The sequence below is a fragment of the Thermobia domestica genome, chromosome 13, assembly GCF_964235325.1.
Source record: "Thermobia domestica chromosome 13, izTheDome1.hap1.1, whole genome shotgun sequence".
Taxonomy (NCBI): Eukaryota; Metazoa; Arthropoda; class Insecta; order Zygentoma; family Lepismatidae; genus Thermobia; species Thermobia domestica.
In genome coordinates, this window is record NC_137466.1 from 92,654,657 (window position 1) to 92,672,747 (window position 18,091).

Consider the following 18,091-nt stretch of genomic DNA (forward strand, 5'->3'; position numbering starts at 1 on the left):
GATACTCAATATGGCCAATTTTAACAATTCTATGTGCCGAGAATTTAATGCTAACAGTTCTAAATTACCTGGGTTAAAAACATTTTTCTTTTATATTTGTTAAGTCTAGTACATAATTCGGTGGTCACTTTTATTTCTGAAAGAAGAAACTTTGTTGAAACTGATACTTTACAATAATTTATGCTTGTACATTAGACAGAAGCTGAATATTCTGCAAATCAACTTCATCAGAGTAGGCGTGATTTAACGACTTAAAGATTTTGTTCTGAAATGTTCGTGAAAATTAAAAATGTAAGCGGTTAATAAGCCTGCTTTGTCCTAGTTCTAAGCTTTAAGGTACCTGATTCCTCTACCAGATTTTAAGTAAATTTTCCTTACTCCATTTGTGCCAAGAAAAGGTCGAATTCCATCATGTTGGGTTACTGAAATAGTTTAAATGATCAAGATTTGTAGTTTTACTTCTATTTGTATATGGTTAATGCATGCATGCATATCTGTACATTTTGCCGCCTGACTTTGATAATTGCTGCTTTCACCTCTTAATTCTTATATTCGACCCAGATATTTAATCTATTGACGGTATTGATTAATGAGTCGACTGTATATAATGATTAATATGAAATAATGATGAGGGTAATTAATGTTATTGAGATCTACGTCGAATAAGATAATTTACTCATTTATTGTGTTAGAATATTCAATGAAAGATTATTTCAAAGTCGACTGAGTGATAATGATTTTGCACAGTTAGAATGGTGATGTTTTGACATATTTGTAACACTGTGATACAATTGTTTAAACTGATGGGATTGTATATTAACTTTCAAACAAACACTTCCGTGCAGATTTACTATAGTACAACAAATTTTTATCTTATTTACGTCAATACAGGTAAAAAAAAGTAAAAAAGAAAGAAAAAGAATCGCCTGAATAACGCTGTATAACACATATTAAGACAAAATACTGAACTGACCTACGTATGGTTGCGAAAATACAGTCATTTAAAGAAAGGTGGGTTTGACAGATTTCTTTAAACAAGAATACTCAAGACAACTTTAGACATTTTTGATTATAGCAAGAACTGGCAACATGACAACAATTGAAAAATTAAATGCAATTATTAAAGTTTCATGAAAATTGTTTCTTCTGAATTTAACGTGTCGTTACTTCTGAGTTTTATACTGACACACTGAACAACTACCGGCATAAATTTCATACTCAACATTTTCGCTTTCTGTCCAAGGTCTCTATCCGTTTAAACCTAAGGTCAATAAAAATGAGAACACCCAGAAGTTAAGATTATAACAGAATTGTCAATTACCTTTTTTCCACTGGATCCCGCCATATTGGCAGTGCAGATGGTTTCTTCTATTTTTGAATAATTTTAGACATTTTAGATATCTGAAATAAACAAAATTATTATAATTACCCACTGTATTAATGTTTAACTAAAAGAGAATAACGTTTTAGCTTCAATTCTCACAGAAATTAGGAAAATTTCGATTTATTCTGATGAATTACAGTTTAAAATTTCAAGAATATATATCCTGTACTTCCCTTTCTTTGTTTAGTTCACAAAATGATGGGACAACAAAGAACATCAAAATTACAACAATGATCTAAACCCTTTATGAACGAAAAGGGCTCTGACTCGGCAGATGTACAAACTGAAAGAGGTGTCTACAGCGCATTGACTCCCAGACAATAATTTGACCTTCTTGACCGCAGTTCAGTATCTTTTAATTCAAATGTCTCCTCAATGCTGGATAATATCGGCAATCCTGAATTCACAGGGATACGAATCCTAAATTGTCTACACTAAAAGGATCCACTTAAACCATTAGGTTATAGGGATACACGGAATTTACAAGTGTTTACCGAAAAAAAAAAGTACATGATCCGTAATATAACACCATCTTTATATAAAATAACATCTAGGGATACTGAAAAGAAGGAAATAAGAACTTCCTTCATTGAAACAAAGACTATTTATAATAATAATAATAAAAAAAAAACAAGTAACATGTCTTCACGAATGTCAGTAAGTTGTTTACAGTGAAAATTAGCCTAGGTTTAGTATTCTAAATATATTCTGAACCTGTCTTTAAATTCACTATTCCTTGTAACAGTTGAATTATCTAAGTTTTTTTCAATAGCATCAGTCACGCTACTCACGTACTCAATACAGACACTGTGAAGGGTTAAATTAGTTTCAAGTCTTGCCACTATAATTAAAAATTGAAATTATAAACTGAAGTATCGAAATGTTGACGGCAACATAAAGTTTCGATGATCCTTTATCATCTTCTACATGTGATTTTTTGAAAAAGTAAGCTTCTCGTAGAACTACATATTCTGATCAGCTTCCTCTACTGTAGAGAAAGACAATTTAAGTTCCTCTAGAATCACTGCTACAAAAAAAATCTTTGGCACTGTAATTCAAATAATGCATTTCAGACCAGGAGGATTTTTCAAGGACTACAATCTTTTCATTTAGATCTGCAAATTAATAGAAAACTTTTTTCTTTCTTTTTAAAGCATAGTATAAGGTGAATCGCTTACCAATGGAACTTTCCGCCTAACTCCTCGTCCCCGAGTGTTCCCTCAGCAATACCAGATAAATTTGAGATGTGGGATCGAGAAAGTGAATAGTCAACACAATTTTTTTTCTTCTGTATTTGTTTTTGGTATACAGAAGACGATGATAGCATGAGCGAAGTTGTTAAATGATTGCTAAACATAATTAAGAGAGAAAGACAGAGAAAATTCGTCTCACATAACATCATTATAGGCTTACATGATCGTTACGGCAAGACGTTCGTCAATAAGCAGTACATCACGCTCTTAAAAAAAACTCGTTAATTTTTTTACAGTTTCTCCATAGGAAGGAAGATCCTAATAATGTGTTCAGTCTAGTTTAGCAATTTTAAGGAGTTACTGAAGAAAGTGGCAGAACACACTGAATATAATAAAATCGCCTAATTGGAGATACAAGAGAACATTAAATTCAGTATGTACCCACAGCATGTATAAGCAAGTACTTTGTGAAACAAGGTAAGACTGTTGAGCTGTGTTAATTGCTAGAATCAGTACTGAAAATAACTCCTCCACCCTATTTTAAAAATAGAGGAGCTATACGTGCACGGAATAATGAATTTACATAAAAATTGACATTCAAAATTTCTTGCACAGTAGCAAAATTTCAAAATTTTCTATATGACAACAATACTCCATGAAATCCCATGGACGCTATATAGTTTAATTTTATACAATTATCTATATATACGCAGGAGATCCAAAGATAATCGGAATCGTACCCATGCGCATCGTGCACTTGTAGTACGAGGTTGCGCCGCTAGGGTGCTGTGAGAGGACTTTTTTCAGAGTCAGTATGCCAAGAGGAGTCAACTGACAGCGACGCGTGTGGTTTGTCTGACTGTGTATGTGTGTGTGTCTGTAGTGCACTTGTGACATGAAGAAACGGCAGATTCTCATGAACAACGTGCGGCTGTAGTTTTGATTTTTACTCGGCAACAACGTAGCCAGGTGACTTCCATTGACGTGGTTGTTATTTACTTTCGGGATCGTACCAATAGCAGCATGGCTCGTTGCCTGTGATGATTTTGTTAAAAAACTCTGGGTCGCTTGTAACTGCGGCCTTCATTGCAAGATAAGTTTTCCACGCGGTTATCCCTTTGCTTATATATATATATATATATATATATATAAAAGGACTTTACGAGAAACAATCTTCAGCAAAACACAGTTAAAGATTTGTGTAATATACTAGGTTAGTTGGAGTTGAGTGTAGTCTGTCTTTCAGCACCAAGGTTATATAAGACGACGACGTGCGGCTTAACGTGAAATTCAAGCCATATAATCTTCTACTGAGAATTGTATTATACTTTTTTTGTGTTTTTTATGTGTTTCAATTGTCTTTTAATGAAACAGGCCTATCAAAATTATTCTGCGCTACTATGTGAAACCATGTATGTTTGTTATACACAAATTCTCAATATCACATATCTTGTGATTTTTCCCATAGAAATCGTAAGATATTCCTTTTTTCTTCTCTCTCTCTGAAAAATCTGGCAAAACTGTGGTCAAAGTGGGATCCGAACCATTACTTGGTTTGGATTCGAGAATTGTCCTTCATCTGGATCGACGGCGGGATCACCTGATTACAAAGGCGACGAGTCTATTGATTTCTCCACGGAAGGCACATGACAGAAATACGTTGTACTTGTCTTGCGTACTTGGTAAAAATTTTAAAATTTCACAAGAACAAAAAGTTATACACATTACTAAAATAACTAGACAATTTCAAAAGACTACAGAGTAAAAAAGATCTACTTTAGTTCAAGTTCAATGAGTCAGAAATACGATGATTTAATTCAATTTGCGTATCAATAACAAAACTACCTCGTTCAAGTTAGCTTTGGTTTACTTTAGTTTACAGAAGAATTGAAAAAACCCTAAACAAAGTAATTTTTAATTAAAAATAATAATAGTATGACTGTTTTGCGGTTTGCATTGATGAACGATATACAGGCTCTAAAAATATTTATTTACAGGGTGAGTGTTTCAACTTGAGACTGCAAAATATCTGGAGAAATAACCAATGAACGAAATATGTCTGAAATAAGAAGTTAATATTTCGATGTGAAAATTCAACTATGATAAAATTATCTCTCCTGAGAGTAGGGTAGAATCAATTTTGAATTCTGAAATAGAGCTTTTTTTTTTTTGTGATTCGACGGCAGAAAACAAGTAAATTTTATTCGGAACATTCTTATTGATTCGTGTTAGATGGCACCGTAACTAGAGAAAACTAATTTCACTTTGGATTTCCCCCCCCCCCCCCCAATTGGGAGTTTCCATGTTTCATTCCAGAACAAACCTATAACAAAGAGTATCAATATTTAGTAAATGAAATGAAATTTTTCAGTTCTACGTCCCACGCTCATGCCGGCTATGCTAAAGAAGATGGTGATGATGAGAAATGAATAAAATGGTGGAACGAAGAAAGTGAGAGAAAACGGGAGAACCCCACGAAAATCCACGCACACGGTTTTTACCAAAGCACACTTGGGATCGAACCAAGGACCCCATGCACCAGAAGTGAACGCTCTAATACTGAGCCACCGCGGCCCCACCAATCTTTTGTCTTAAACGTTTTCTGAACTCGTGAAAAGCAGCTGCACATTTGGTGTAAATTCAGATAATTCAAATGTGTTACTGGAATTAAGAAATGCAGTCTGCAGTGTTAACTGTGGTTGGCTACTAAGCATTTTATTTAACTGCATCTCTCCGTAGTTATGAAACTAGCTAAACTAGTTTAGAAACAACCAATGAACACAGTTCAAAACAAATGAACAACACAAAGAATGTTGAAAAAAAAAAAAGTGGTGTAAATAATACTCAAAACGTGAAATAAAATGCACTTCAAACGAATGAACTTTCAAATGAAAGAAAATACTTATCAAACAAGCGAAAGAAGCGAGTGATAAACACACTTCATTAACAACTAGATTAGGGTACCATCTTTCTCAATTAGGAACATTAGTATTAATTATAAAAATATCGGATAAGAATCACGGAGAAATGCAGCTGATAAAATGTTCGCTACCACTGCACGCTGCATCGAATTGCACTGCTACATTTGAAATATCTGAATTTATGCCAAATGCAGTGCTAACGTGGAAGCTTCCAAGTAAAGAAACCTAAGTGAAACTAATTTTCTATGATCACAGTGACAGTTATCAAGAATCGAAAAGAAGGTTTTGAATAAAATTTACTTGTTTTCTCTTTAAAATCCCAATCTGAAAAAAAAAAAAAAAAAAAAAAAAACCTGTGGGTTCTTATTTACGTTTTCAAAATTGGCCCCATCCAGGAGGGCTTATTTTTGTCACAGATGAATTTTCCCCTCCAAAATATTAACTTTTTATTTCGGACAGTTTCTCCGCAGATGATTATTTCTCCAGATATTTAGCAGTCTCAAGTCAAAAGTTTCACCCTGAATATAAGGATTCTGAAAATCTGTGAATCGCACAACAATGCAAAGCACAAAATGAAATAAACAATTTCTATTCAGAACTAGAAGTATCGAGGACCCAAATTACAAATTTCGGAGGGCACTTAGCATCTCCCTCAAATGCATTGACGCCTCGGAGTCGGTATACTATGATTTAAAGTAAGTCGTCGTAAACGACCTCGTTTATGCGTATACCCACCATCGGTGAGCTGCCTGCTCACCACGGACGCAACTCCATGCAACCACTCACACCCTCCCCCTCGTGCCTTAACTCGGTTAGATAGCATTCGTGCTTTTTAGCGGCCACCTAGCATAAATGGGTTAGTACACATCACAATTACAAAAAACGAACCGTTATCAATACTAATTGAGCTAGGTCACAACTAAGCGATCTGGGGAAGAAACGAAATAATACCCCAAATTTCTTCCTGGTAGGTACTCCTTTTGAATTTTTTTTATTTTACTTGTAGAGCTACAAATTGGGGGTTAAATTCCAAAGTTGGGCGTCCGTTTTCAGCAAAATTTTTAAAACTTACAGGAAAGATATGGATAATTTGATCGTTTGTGTGCTCGATAATATATAAGAGTCTCGAAAAATCTGTTTACTTGTTATATATAAGCGGTTACAAACATGGGACTATACGGCGAGCGGAGGGAACTACTTGGCGCAAGGTAACCAAACAGTTGCATTGTGGGAAGGAAACGATCATTTATGTTATCAATATGGCGAATGTACAAGGGCAATGAAATAACAGTTTAAACATTTGTGAAGCAATACGTTGATAACGAGCAAAATCTTTAAAAAGTTTGTGAAGAGCACGGATTAATGAACCTAATAACAAATTGCATAAAGTGTGCAAAGGAGATAACAGCGAAAAAACGTGGCGAAAGCGGACGCCCAACTTCGGAATAAATGCCCAAATTGGCATGAAGGACTTTCCACTTTCAGTTATAATTCACCATCTCTGAAAACCTTTCTAGCAATAGCTTTTGTGCATAAAACCCATTCTATGGTTTCAAGTACTTTCGATTTCATATTTGAAATAAGCAAAATTTTGTACCGGTTGCATTCGATATCGTGAACATCACTTTTACCAAAACAATATCTTATTTTTACATACATTTTATGAAAGATCAATACCTCCAGTTTAATGCAGTAGAAATCGTATTTTTTCTTTAATCTCTGGTAATAACCGTGAAGCAACCTGTTATCAGTGTAGAATAATAAGTTGAAATCCAAGACGGCGCCAGTCGAAAAAAAATATATATTTTCTCAGCACGCCATTAGTATCGGTAAAGTAACCTTTGGTAATATATATAGGCTTGGTGCTATTTTTGCAGAAATAATTCCTGCGTATACCCACCGTTGCTTCACTCTGTCCTGAATAGAATTATATACAACTTTTGCTTGTAGTAACCATCTAGCGTAAGTTCGGTTTTATCAATGTTTGCATCATTATCCGAGCATGTGCAAAGAAAGTAACACTTGGGCATGTATTGGGGTATCATTTAATGGACAAGGTTCTAGAACACAGGTCTCCCTTCCCATTTAGCTGTGATAAAGACAGAAAACAACGTGCCCTGCGGGGCTCTAACTCGCCTTCACTCGCTGACGCTCGCTCGGCAATACTATATGAATTAAATATTAAACTTTGGTACAGGAAGGAACCAACCTAGCTACTAACCTATATGAGGGGACCTGTGTTCCAGAACCTTCCCCATTTAATGCAAGAAAAGTGTGAAATAATTATTCTAGTTCAACATTTTGTTAAACTGCACGGACTATTGTACAGTGGTAGTTTGCTGTTATCTTATTACTATGCCATCTAAAGTATGATGATTAGTCTATTAATGTATCGTAGGCAGAAATATATTTTAGAAACAACTCAACTTGGCTGTAAAATTCCACATTCATGAAACTGTATTTTTAATCATCACTAATAATCTTCCCTTGTATCTTTAAAGATATACACTTTTATCAAAAATAATTTGGAGATATAGACGATATAACAAATCAACTGTACCTCCATCACTAAACTAGATCCTGTCTAGATTTCATTTCTGAATTCACCTTAATAAGTTAATAATCATGGTCGAGTCTTTATCAATTAAATATTTCATTCTGGTCTACATTAAGTGAGCATATTGTCAGTTTGTTGTATCCATCATCACCAATTAATTAGTTTCTTATATTCAAGTTAGATACCTCTATACAGATGTCTTCACATCATGACCCTGTTTGCAACGAAGTAGGCTATGAAGTGACATAAATCGAAATAAAAAAAAAACTTATCTCTCATGACACACATGATTTGTTCAAAAAACATAATGACATACCCTTATAAAATAAAATGACAACGATTCGCACAAAATCAACAACTCATCAATTGTGGAAATACACTAACACTAATATTTAAAGAAAACCACTTCGCTACGTGTATACAAAACACCACTGCTGTCGACATCAATTCGTTGAGCAAGAGTACCAGGTACTTAAGACAAAATTCGTTAGAATAGATATGTAAAATACACTGTGCAACAAATGGAAACATTGCGTTTTGCCCCGGAATGTAAGTAGGTGATGTTTACTATCAAATCCTCTGAACTCAAATATGAACTCCGAATTGTCTTATCAAGTACTAGTTCTTGGAGAAATGATAATTTAATTACAGGACACATAAACATATGATAATGAACATATTTCTTGACATTTATTATATATAAATTTCAACTCTATAAAGAAAAAAATAAACTCATGCCGCCTTAGGTCGCGCCTCCATTGCATCCGAATGCGACTGCGAACGCGAATGCCAATGCGAACTGCGAATTCATGTGCCTCTACTACATCCGAAGTTTTGTGAATGCGAATCAAGTTGCAATGTTTTATTCAAACCTTCAATGTGATATATTTTTGCTTTAAAATTCATATCTTAAAGTTTTCAGAGCAACAACAACAACAATAATAATAATAATAATAATAATAATAATAATAATAATAATAATAATAATAATAATAATAATAATAATAATAATAATAATAATAATAATAATATTTCTTTTGCCTGCAAAATAGAGTAAATGTCGCTCCTGTTAGTATTATGCTTCTGTGGTAACCGCTATTTTCACTTTAAAATAAATTAATTAAATGAAAATTAGAGATTGCAAAATCAACAAATTTTCTAAGAAAATTTTCTCAATGAGTAAAAAACCCATTCTTGCTATTTCAAACATATTAGTCAATAATTAAATGTATTCGTAAAATCATTATTTGAGGAACAAAGAGGATATATAAATTGAATAAAAAGTTGCGGTTCGTGTATTAATTAAATCTTCATATTTTAAAGAAAAACAAAGAAAATTATATATTAACTAACGAGCTATTACTTTCCTCGATGATGTTTTGTTCGAGTAAAATGTTTATCTGTTCTTTAACCTTATCCTTCATTGCTATCGGTATTGGATATTGTTGACGTCGAAACGGAACTTCCGTTTCCAACTCTATCTTATGTTCTACTCCCTTGACTCTTCCTAATTCGTTTTCTCGCCACGCAAAAACATCTGCGTAATCGTAGCACAATTTCTCTAATTTCTTTTTGATTTCTGGTTTAGTATTATTGCCAAATTTTAACCGTGATTTATCGTAGTTTTTTCTCGCCTCTAACACTTCTTCAATTTCATCCTCTGATAATCCTTCTTTCCTTAATTCCGATTCATTCATGCATGCTTCTGCATCTCCAATTTTTAAATTTTTTGTCAACATGATCGTCTTATTTGACGGATTGATAACTTCTAAACACTTATTTTCATTCGACAAAATTACTCTAGGTACAAATATGTTATATTGAGACTCTAATAGCTTATCTGGCTCTAATAGAAATTCATTGTTCTCCCAAGAATTAACTAGGTTAACCTCGACAGTTGTCCTAGTTCTTGGTAACAACTTCACCCTATGACCAAGAACCCATTTTGGCTTTAAACTTGATTTAATACTAATTGCAACATTATCAGAAACTGTTCTGGTTTCCTGATCGTTTTGACAATGTTTAATTGGTTTCCCAAATCTTTGAACAATAATTTTACTAGTTCCATAATCAATTCTACAATTTTGTGTTTGCAAAAAGTCATTCCCAATCAACATTTGATATGGGAAGTCTTTTATTATTCTAAAAGCCTGATGAAACGTTTGATTTAAAATTTTGAACTTAATTATGGCTAATTTGTTAATTACCAGCGTGTTCTGCGTGATCCCTTTGATCTTAGTTTGTTGTGGGATTATTTTTGCACTCGGTGGCACTAATTTCTCGTTTATAATTGAAATTTGCGACCCACTATCGAGTAACGCTTTGATCTCTCTATCATCTATTTCTAATGGTAAATATACCATGTTGTTGTCTAAATTCACTGAGGCAATTATTTCTCTTATTCGGACATTTCGATTGCCTGTAAATGCGCCTCTCCCATTTACAGATGTGTTCCGTTTAAATTACTTGAGCCTGGTGTTTGATAATAAGTAGTACCATTTACTTGTGCTGGTACCACTTGCACAAATCTTTGCTGATTCGGGTTTTCGAAATTATACGACTGGTGACAACACGAATTCTGACAATTCCCTTGCCAGTTTCCTTGCTGACCACGTCCTCTATTGTTTCTCCAAAAATTTCCTCGATTACCACGCTTACTGTAATAACGGTTATTACCTCTATTGTTGTTTTGATTCCTATCACTATTACTGTGCCAATTCTTATTTCTATTTCCATTTCCACGGTAATTATTTCGATAACCACCTCTATTCTGCTTATTATTCCTATAATACTGATTTTTCCCTTGTTTTCTCGCATTATTCTCTTGTTTCTCGTCGTCTTGTGTTTTTACCGACAATGCTAACTGTAATTTGTCTATTTTCTTTTCTAATTCCGCGATTTGTGTAATACTCGGAGGTTCCTGTTTAATCTTACTTTCTTCTTTATGTTTTCTTACAACCATATGATCTGAATCAGATCCACTCTCCTCATCTTCTACCTGCTCTCTAATTTTCTTTACAAGATCTTTAATTGTAACTTTGCCGGATTCCTTTTTCACACGCTTTGCTATTTTACACTTATTCTTTTCTATCTTTTGCAAATCCTCCACGAATTTGTCTAAGCTAGAATATTCACGCGTTCCTACCTTTTCCATATAGTATGGATGTAGACCTCCAACTATAATACCTATCTTCTTGATATCATTCATTTTTGAATCTAGTCGTTCACAAAGAACGAGCATGTCATAAACGTAATTAATTACAGCTTCGTCCTCATGCTGTAACCGCTCCTTAATTCTATCTTCAATGTCTATAGTTACATTAGATTTCGTAAACTCGTCTACTATTTCAGACTGCAATTGTTTATACTGTATTTCTGCCATGTTTCTCCGTTTCAGGAACAACTTTATCCATTGCCTCCCTACTCCTTTGAAAATATTGGGCAGTAACTCCTTTCGTTTGCTTTCGGCGATGCCTGCCATTTGACAAGCATCGTCGAATTCATCGAAAAACGACACGATGTCATTATCGTTCTTGAGATCGAATTTAGGCAATTTATTAATATCTGCGTAAAACGTAATGTTAGACGCCATAGTAAAATTCTTATTTTCACTATTTACTAATTTCGGATCTAAAGTTATGATTGAAGGAAAGTCTTCCGATACAGATTTCGTCACCGGACTACTTGGGAAATTAAAAACTGGTTCTTTACTCAAAACAATTTTCGGACTCGCGACTCTATCGTAACTACAAGCAGTATTTTGTCTTTCTGGTGTCCTCACACCAAATAAATTCACATCAATATTTATTCCCTTACTCGCTTTCTGTGCTCTAGTCAACACAGTTCTTTCATTCATTTAACTTAATACTTAATTCAACTTTAATTTACGAAGTGAGGGTGGGTGGTGAGGGTTAACGTATTACTTATTCTACTTGAGTCAATTGCCTTTAGTCATTCGAGATCCGAACCATATCTCGTCTTTGAGTGGTGAACGATTATAATACAAACTCTTAACATACTAAATAACTTAAATCTAAACCGAACTTAACCATAACCTAATAAAATATATTCTTAACACTAAAATTATTCCATTTCGGGATTCGAGTCATCGCTATTTTCACCATAAGTTTGGTGCGACCTACTTTTAGCACTGTTCGGGAATCGAACCAAAATATCTCCACCATAAAACTGCCCTGGAATCGCTACAATACCCAGCATCTCCACCATAACAACCTTCCACCGTCGTGCCTATATAGCATGGGGATGAAATGTAAATGACGGTCGAAGATCGCTGCTACTCACCATCTAGAATGAGTAGGTACAGGATGACGGAAAGAAACCACATTAATTGACTTTGAACTAAAACTGTATATTTCCATTAAGCTTGTGTATTATTGTGATTGATCGTCGACTGAATATAATCGCAAGATCACATATCCTTAAGCAGCTAGGAAGTTAACCACGATGAACTCAAACATAGCTGAGATACACGTACCTTTATACAGCTGATGACTGGAACTGCTATCGATGTTCTGGACGATCTCTGTATTGCTGCCAATAGTCTAGAATGGTCGACTATTGTGTACCATTATTTACTATAATGGTCTGCTGAACTATTAGATCTCCTGATCTAATACTGGACTTCGAATCACAGAGAAGTGACTACTGTGACATGAGCAACTATGTGACTACTAGACGTATGATGATCTCTTAGACTCCACTCTGAGACAAATGCTCGAAGACTGCTCCCTAGAGACTGATCCTCGAATCCCAATCTCTAAAAACTATAAGGTTTTATACGAAGATTCCAGACATCTTGGAATTCATTCTCGTCGACTTTCTGTATATCTCAGCTATTGGTAAAACGTTGGTTTCACCCGAATTACATCGTGATCAAATTCTCAGACTTACAAATTTCTGCGAACTCAACGATTATATCACAGTCAAAGTGTGTCAATGTTACAATGTGACAATCTGATGACAATTCAAAACATTACAAATACAAATTACAATATCTTACGAATTGACGACCAAGCGTCTAGCCGTAGAACATTCATTACATACACACAACATTGATGTCAACACATAAACACACACACGTGTTTACGTTACGTGATAACACTTAGTTTCTTAACATTCAATCTTATTAAATATACTTTCCTTTACCAAAATAATATCTTTTTGAATAAAATCAATGACATGCCTCAACAATATATATATACCTTCCAAACCAATTTCTTTACTTACATCTGCCCATAATTTGTTCACGATTTGTCGTTTGTGGTAATCTGGATGAGCTTGGTTCACAATGGAACTTTATCAAATACACAATTTATTAAAGCATCAATATATATTTCCATTTTTATTTTTATCTCCGCACCTCGCAACGTCGTCTGGTTTCACGCAAAAAAAAAAAAAAAAAAACTTTCTTCTCTCACGTAGCGCTCAATTTCCCTCCAGACGACTCTCCGTTCGCACGAGTTCGGACGAACAATCCCAGCATGTTGGGATCGTTCGCATTAGCATCTTTTCGTCGGTTTTCGCAATTCGCAGGTCGGAACTAGTGAAGGCACTCCTATTTATTTACACGTGCTGGGAAATTTGCATTCGCATTCGCAATCGCATTCGGAAGCAATGAAGGCGCGGCCTTATGCAGAGTCGTTTTGACGAATGATTAACACCATACTAAAGGCCTCACTACAGCAGGAAACTTATGTTAGTCGAACACTTTAGTATGGCACTAATCACGTTTCAAAACGACTCTGCATAAGGTCCATGGAGCTTTACGAAAGAAAACAGAAATCAAGAACTGAAACAGAAAATAAATAACTTGCGGGAGCAAAGGAGAGAAATAAGAAAAAGAACCCAATGTACTTACTCAGGAGTTTTTCTACCGAATCTTCCGCTTGGCTCGGTGATAGCACTTCTTGCGGTAAGATCCAACAGTAATCTGCTAGAAGATTTGATGACTACCTACCAATATGTCTCTTATCCACTTCTGTGATGTCTTGAAACCGCTCATCATGTTCATAGCTGAGATCGGTGGAAAGAAGAAAAAATATCACTACAGAAAATGAATCTTGACCCCATTGCACCTTATTGCTTGACAAGGCATTCTGTCAGTACTTTTCCTAGAATTCGGAGCCTTCACATTTTTCAGGAAAAAAATTGCAAATTTCCCTGAATGCAACTCAAGCGCCTTTCTCGGTGTCTGTGAGTACTGCCTCGCAAGCATTGTCCTTCATTTAGCCACGAATTTGAGGACCCAGGAAGATTAATTCTTTAATTCTCGCATCATTCACCTTTGGAAATTTTGTTCGTAGATACTGGAACCCATTTGTGATTTTACATGAACCACAAGTTTAGATGAAAAGCTGGTAAAAGGTCACTGTCTTGGGCAACAAGAGATAGATACTACACAATTTATTTGCTGGGTGTAACAGACTCGGGACAGGCTACTTTAATACAACATAACGTTGATTCTATAACGAAATACTTTAGTTTGTATAATATTTACCTGTACCGTGGGCAAAAAGTGCTCATAAATATGTAATATACTTAGTAGAATGTTCATTTTAAATTAACAGAAAAGAAGAATGTTTTTAATATATGTAAGAGATTATTATGGGATAGTTGTGGCTATGTACATGTTATGTGTTGACCTAGTCAAGTAAATTTATGTATTTTACGGTCTTAAAAAGAATATTTAAGACATATCGAGCAATAAAGGTGAGACTAATAATCTTTGAATATCTGAGTTGATTTTTGCATAAAGAAAAGTAATTATCGCTTCGTAAATGATATTTTACAAGACGAACCAGGTTGACGACGCTTTTCTATAGAGTCGTTATAAAAATTTGGTTTACCAAACCCGGGACTTTTGAAAATTCAGTTCCCGAAGAAGGAAAGTAGGGCTGAATTTACTTGGATATTACCATTTATGAATACGAACTTAACCGTATTACGAAGCGGTAAGGTCATCAAACGAAAAATGGATAGTGAAATAGTGCAACAGGAATCTAATACCAGTAATCCAGGTGAAATTAGTGCAACACCAAGTTTGTCATCTGAGGATCGACTTTTGTTAGCTGTGCAGCGACAAATTATGCAAATGACGACTGAGATAAAACAAACCATGGAACAGAAGCTCAATGAATCTAACACAAACATGGAACAGAAGTTCTATGAAGCTAACCAGACCATGGAACAGAAGTTCTATGAAGCTAACCAGACCATGGAAAAGAAGATAGAACTGAAATTTAACGAAGCTAGCAAGCAGTATGAAGAATTAAGTAAACGAATAGAACGGATAGAACTGAAATCAGACGATACGAAACAAACAATCGTCCAGGTGATGAACGACATATCCTCGCAGTTTGAAGAGAAGTTAAAAAGGTTAGCCGATGAGTGTCAAGAAAAGCACGATCATCAAAATCATGAAATCTGTGCTGTAAAAAAGGATTTAACGTTAATAGAATCTTCCGTTAAACATCAAAAGATCCAGTTGGCTACTATGCAGGAAGAAATTAAAACGTTACAGGCTAGAGATAACATTTATCGCAATAATCTGGGCAGTGATCGCTTCGAGTTTCCCCAATCACCGGATATAAATACGCCTTCGCCGGAATCTGAGGAGGATATTATATTAGAGGAAAATTGTCCGAAGATCACTGATGAACGAAATATAAATGGTATCATGACACAGCACGCTACGGACCGGAACAATCACACCACAAGAACAAGGAGTGAGAAAAGAAAGGTAAAGTTAAGTGTCAAGATGAGCGAAATCAAAGCCATGAGTAAATTTAGTGGTAAGTGCAATGAAAATGCTAGTTCTTTCTTAGAGAAGTTCCAAGACGAATGCAGTATAATGTCTATCGACCGATCACAATACATGAAATTAATACCCCATGTATTACTCCCACCTTGTTCCTTATGGTTTAAGGCAATACGTGATCACATTAGTACATATGAGGAATTTAAAGCGGCATTGATCGCGAATTACGAAAATGACTTTTTGCTGGCAAACAGAGATGCCACTCTTAGAAATCAACATTTCAATCCTCGATTGCACAAATCTATTGTAGAGTTTGTTGTAAATGTCTATAATGAATTAAAGGTCGTTAATCCCTTGCAATCGGAATCAAGAATAATTGCATCGATTCGCAATTTGCTTCCATTTAAATTACAGCAGATCTTATTTTCCACACAGTGTATGAGTTTCAGTCATTTATTAATGCTTGTACAATGCTACGAAACTCAATACCATGCTATGAATCTAACACAATCAGGAATGGGTAAAAATAAGAATAATTCAGATCATTTGGTCCCTGTTCGGAATTTGAATATCCGAAGTGTGAATAATAATGAACCGAACCTAAGACGAGTATACTCTAGCAATCAAAATGAACAAAATAGACAAGGTTATGTAGGGAATCCGCCTAACCTAATTAATCGTAATAATTCCTATGTTAGACCATATAGTCAAAATAGGTTTAAAAATAGACGAAATGTATGGAGAAATTCCACCAACGCAGCGAACTACGTGGATAGAAGTAATGGAAGGATAAGAGATGGCACTTCACATCAAGATCCAGGTATTGAAGTAATTTCTGTACAAAACAATAATACAGGACATAATCATGATTGTGCTGTACAGTGTACCCTATTGGAACCCTACTCGAGTATGAATTTAAACTAATTGCGGCTGATATGGTAGGGGTTAAACCCATGTCAGCTGTAGGTTCTCATGAGCATTTGTCTAAAAATTTAAGCGATAATTTCTATGAACATTTATCTTCCAATTTACCGGTTCATGCTAATTATGAAAATGATCTTTCCTATGATTCAAACGTAGGTTATGTTTAATTTTTATTCTTTCTTATTAATGTGAAGAATCATAATTCAATTTATAATTAGTTAAAGGCAAAAATTATTTTATATCAGATTGATTTGTGTTTAATTATCAAAGATTATGTTTAGAATAAGATCCATTCTATAAAATCAATTATTCAATGACTACCTTGAGTGAAATTCTTCTTTATTTTGGACATCTTAGTGCTACTATGTATACATTACAATTGCAACATCTAACTCATTTGTTATACAATGCGCCCGAAAAGAACAAATATTATTTGTCACATCATCGTTTGTAATAATGATCGAAACTAGTAATCTTGATAATTTGTGTTTCACCCTCGTTAATTATATTCCTAAGCGACGATGTTTTTTTTTAATGATAAAGAATAAATAATAATGTAATAAAAGAGAAATATTAATGAAATCAAAGATTTATTGTAAATGTATTTATGTGAATGATAATAACTAATATTTTATATATATATGAGGGTTAACCAAAAAATAATGAAGATATATACGAGGTGTGATCAAAATATAAAAGAACATATGTAATGTACGAACATTAATCTAATCAGACCAGTGGTTCTTGAATATAAAAGCCAAGCCTACTCATGACTTTTATATTCAGTCCCTTTGTCGGGCGACATTTTCTATAACGAAATACTTTAGTTTGTATAATATTTACCTGTACCGTGGGCAAAAAGTGCTCATAAATATGTAATATACTTAGTAGAATGTTCATTTTAAATTAACAGAAAAGAAGAATGTTTTTAATATATGTAAGAGATTATTATGGGATAGTTGTGGCTATGTACATGTTATGTGTTGACCTAGTCAAGTAAATTTATGTATTTTACGGTCTTAAAAAGAATATTTAAGACATATCGAGCAATAAAGGTGAGACTAATAATCTTTGAATATCTGAGTTGATTTTTGCATAAAGAAAAGTAATTATCGCTTCGTAAATGATATTTTACAAGACGAACCAGGTTGACGACGCTTTTCTATAGAGTCGTTATAATTCCTTGCACTGCTATCCCAGAGACATAGTCAAAAACATGATTTCGTATACTAGCTTTCATGCCCAAGAGAAATCCCACAAATTTCATAACAAATTTTTCATTTGCGTTATTATATCCAAACACCCTCAGTAGGCTAACGATGTTTCATATGCTTC

At 34.4% G+C, this 18,091-nt stretch overlaps 1 protein-coding gene across 2 annotated transcripts in view; it reads right to left on the reverse strand.

Annotated features, from left to right (window-relative positions):
- Positions 1-8,526, reverse strand: part of Sbp2 (SECIS-binding protein 2) — a 61,476-nt gene extending 52,950 nt beyond the window's left edge. Inside the window, exons 1-2 of one of the 2 annotated variants that reach the window (XM_081736092.1) lie at positions 8,372-8,526; positions 1,322-1,401 (exon numbers count right to left, since the gene is read on the reverse strand). In XM_081736092.1, coding sequence (XP_081592218.1) covers positions 1,322-1,345 — 24 coding nt within the window. In that variant the 5' untranslated portion in view covers positions 1,346-1,401; positions 8,372-8,526. Of the gene's footprint in view, positions 1-1,321; positions 1,402-8,058; positions 8,292-8,371 lie in introns of those variants that run through there. The other variant, XM_081736093.1, reaches the window with a different exon arrangement.
- Positions 8,527-18,091: the final 9,565 nt, after the last annotated feature.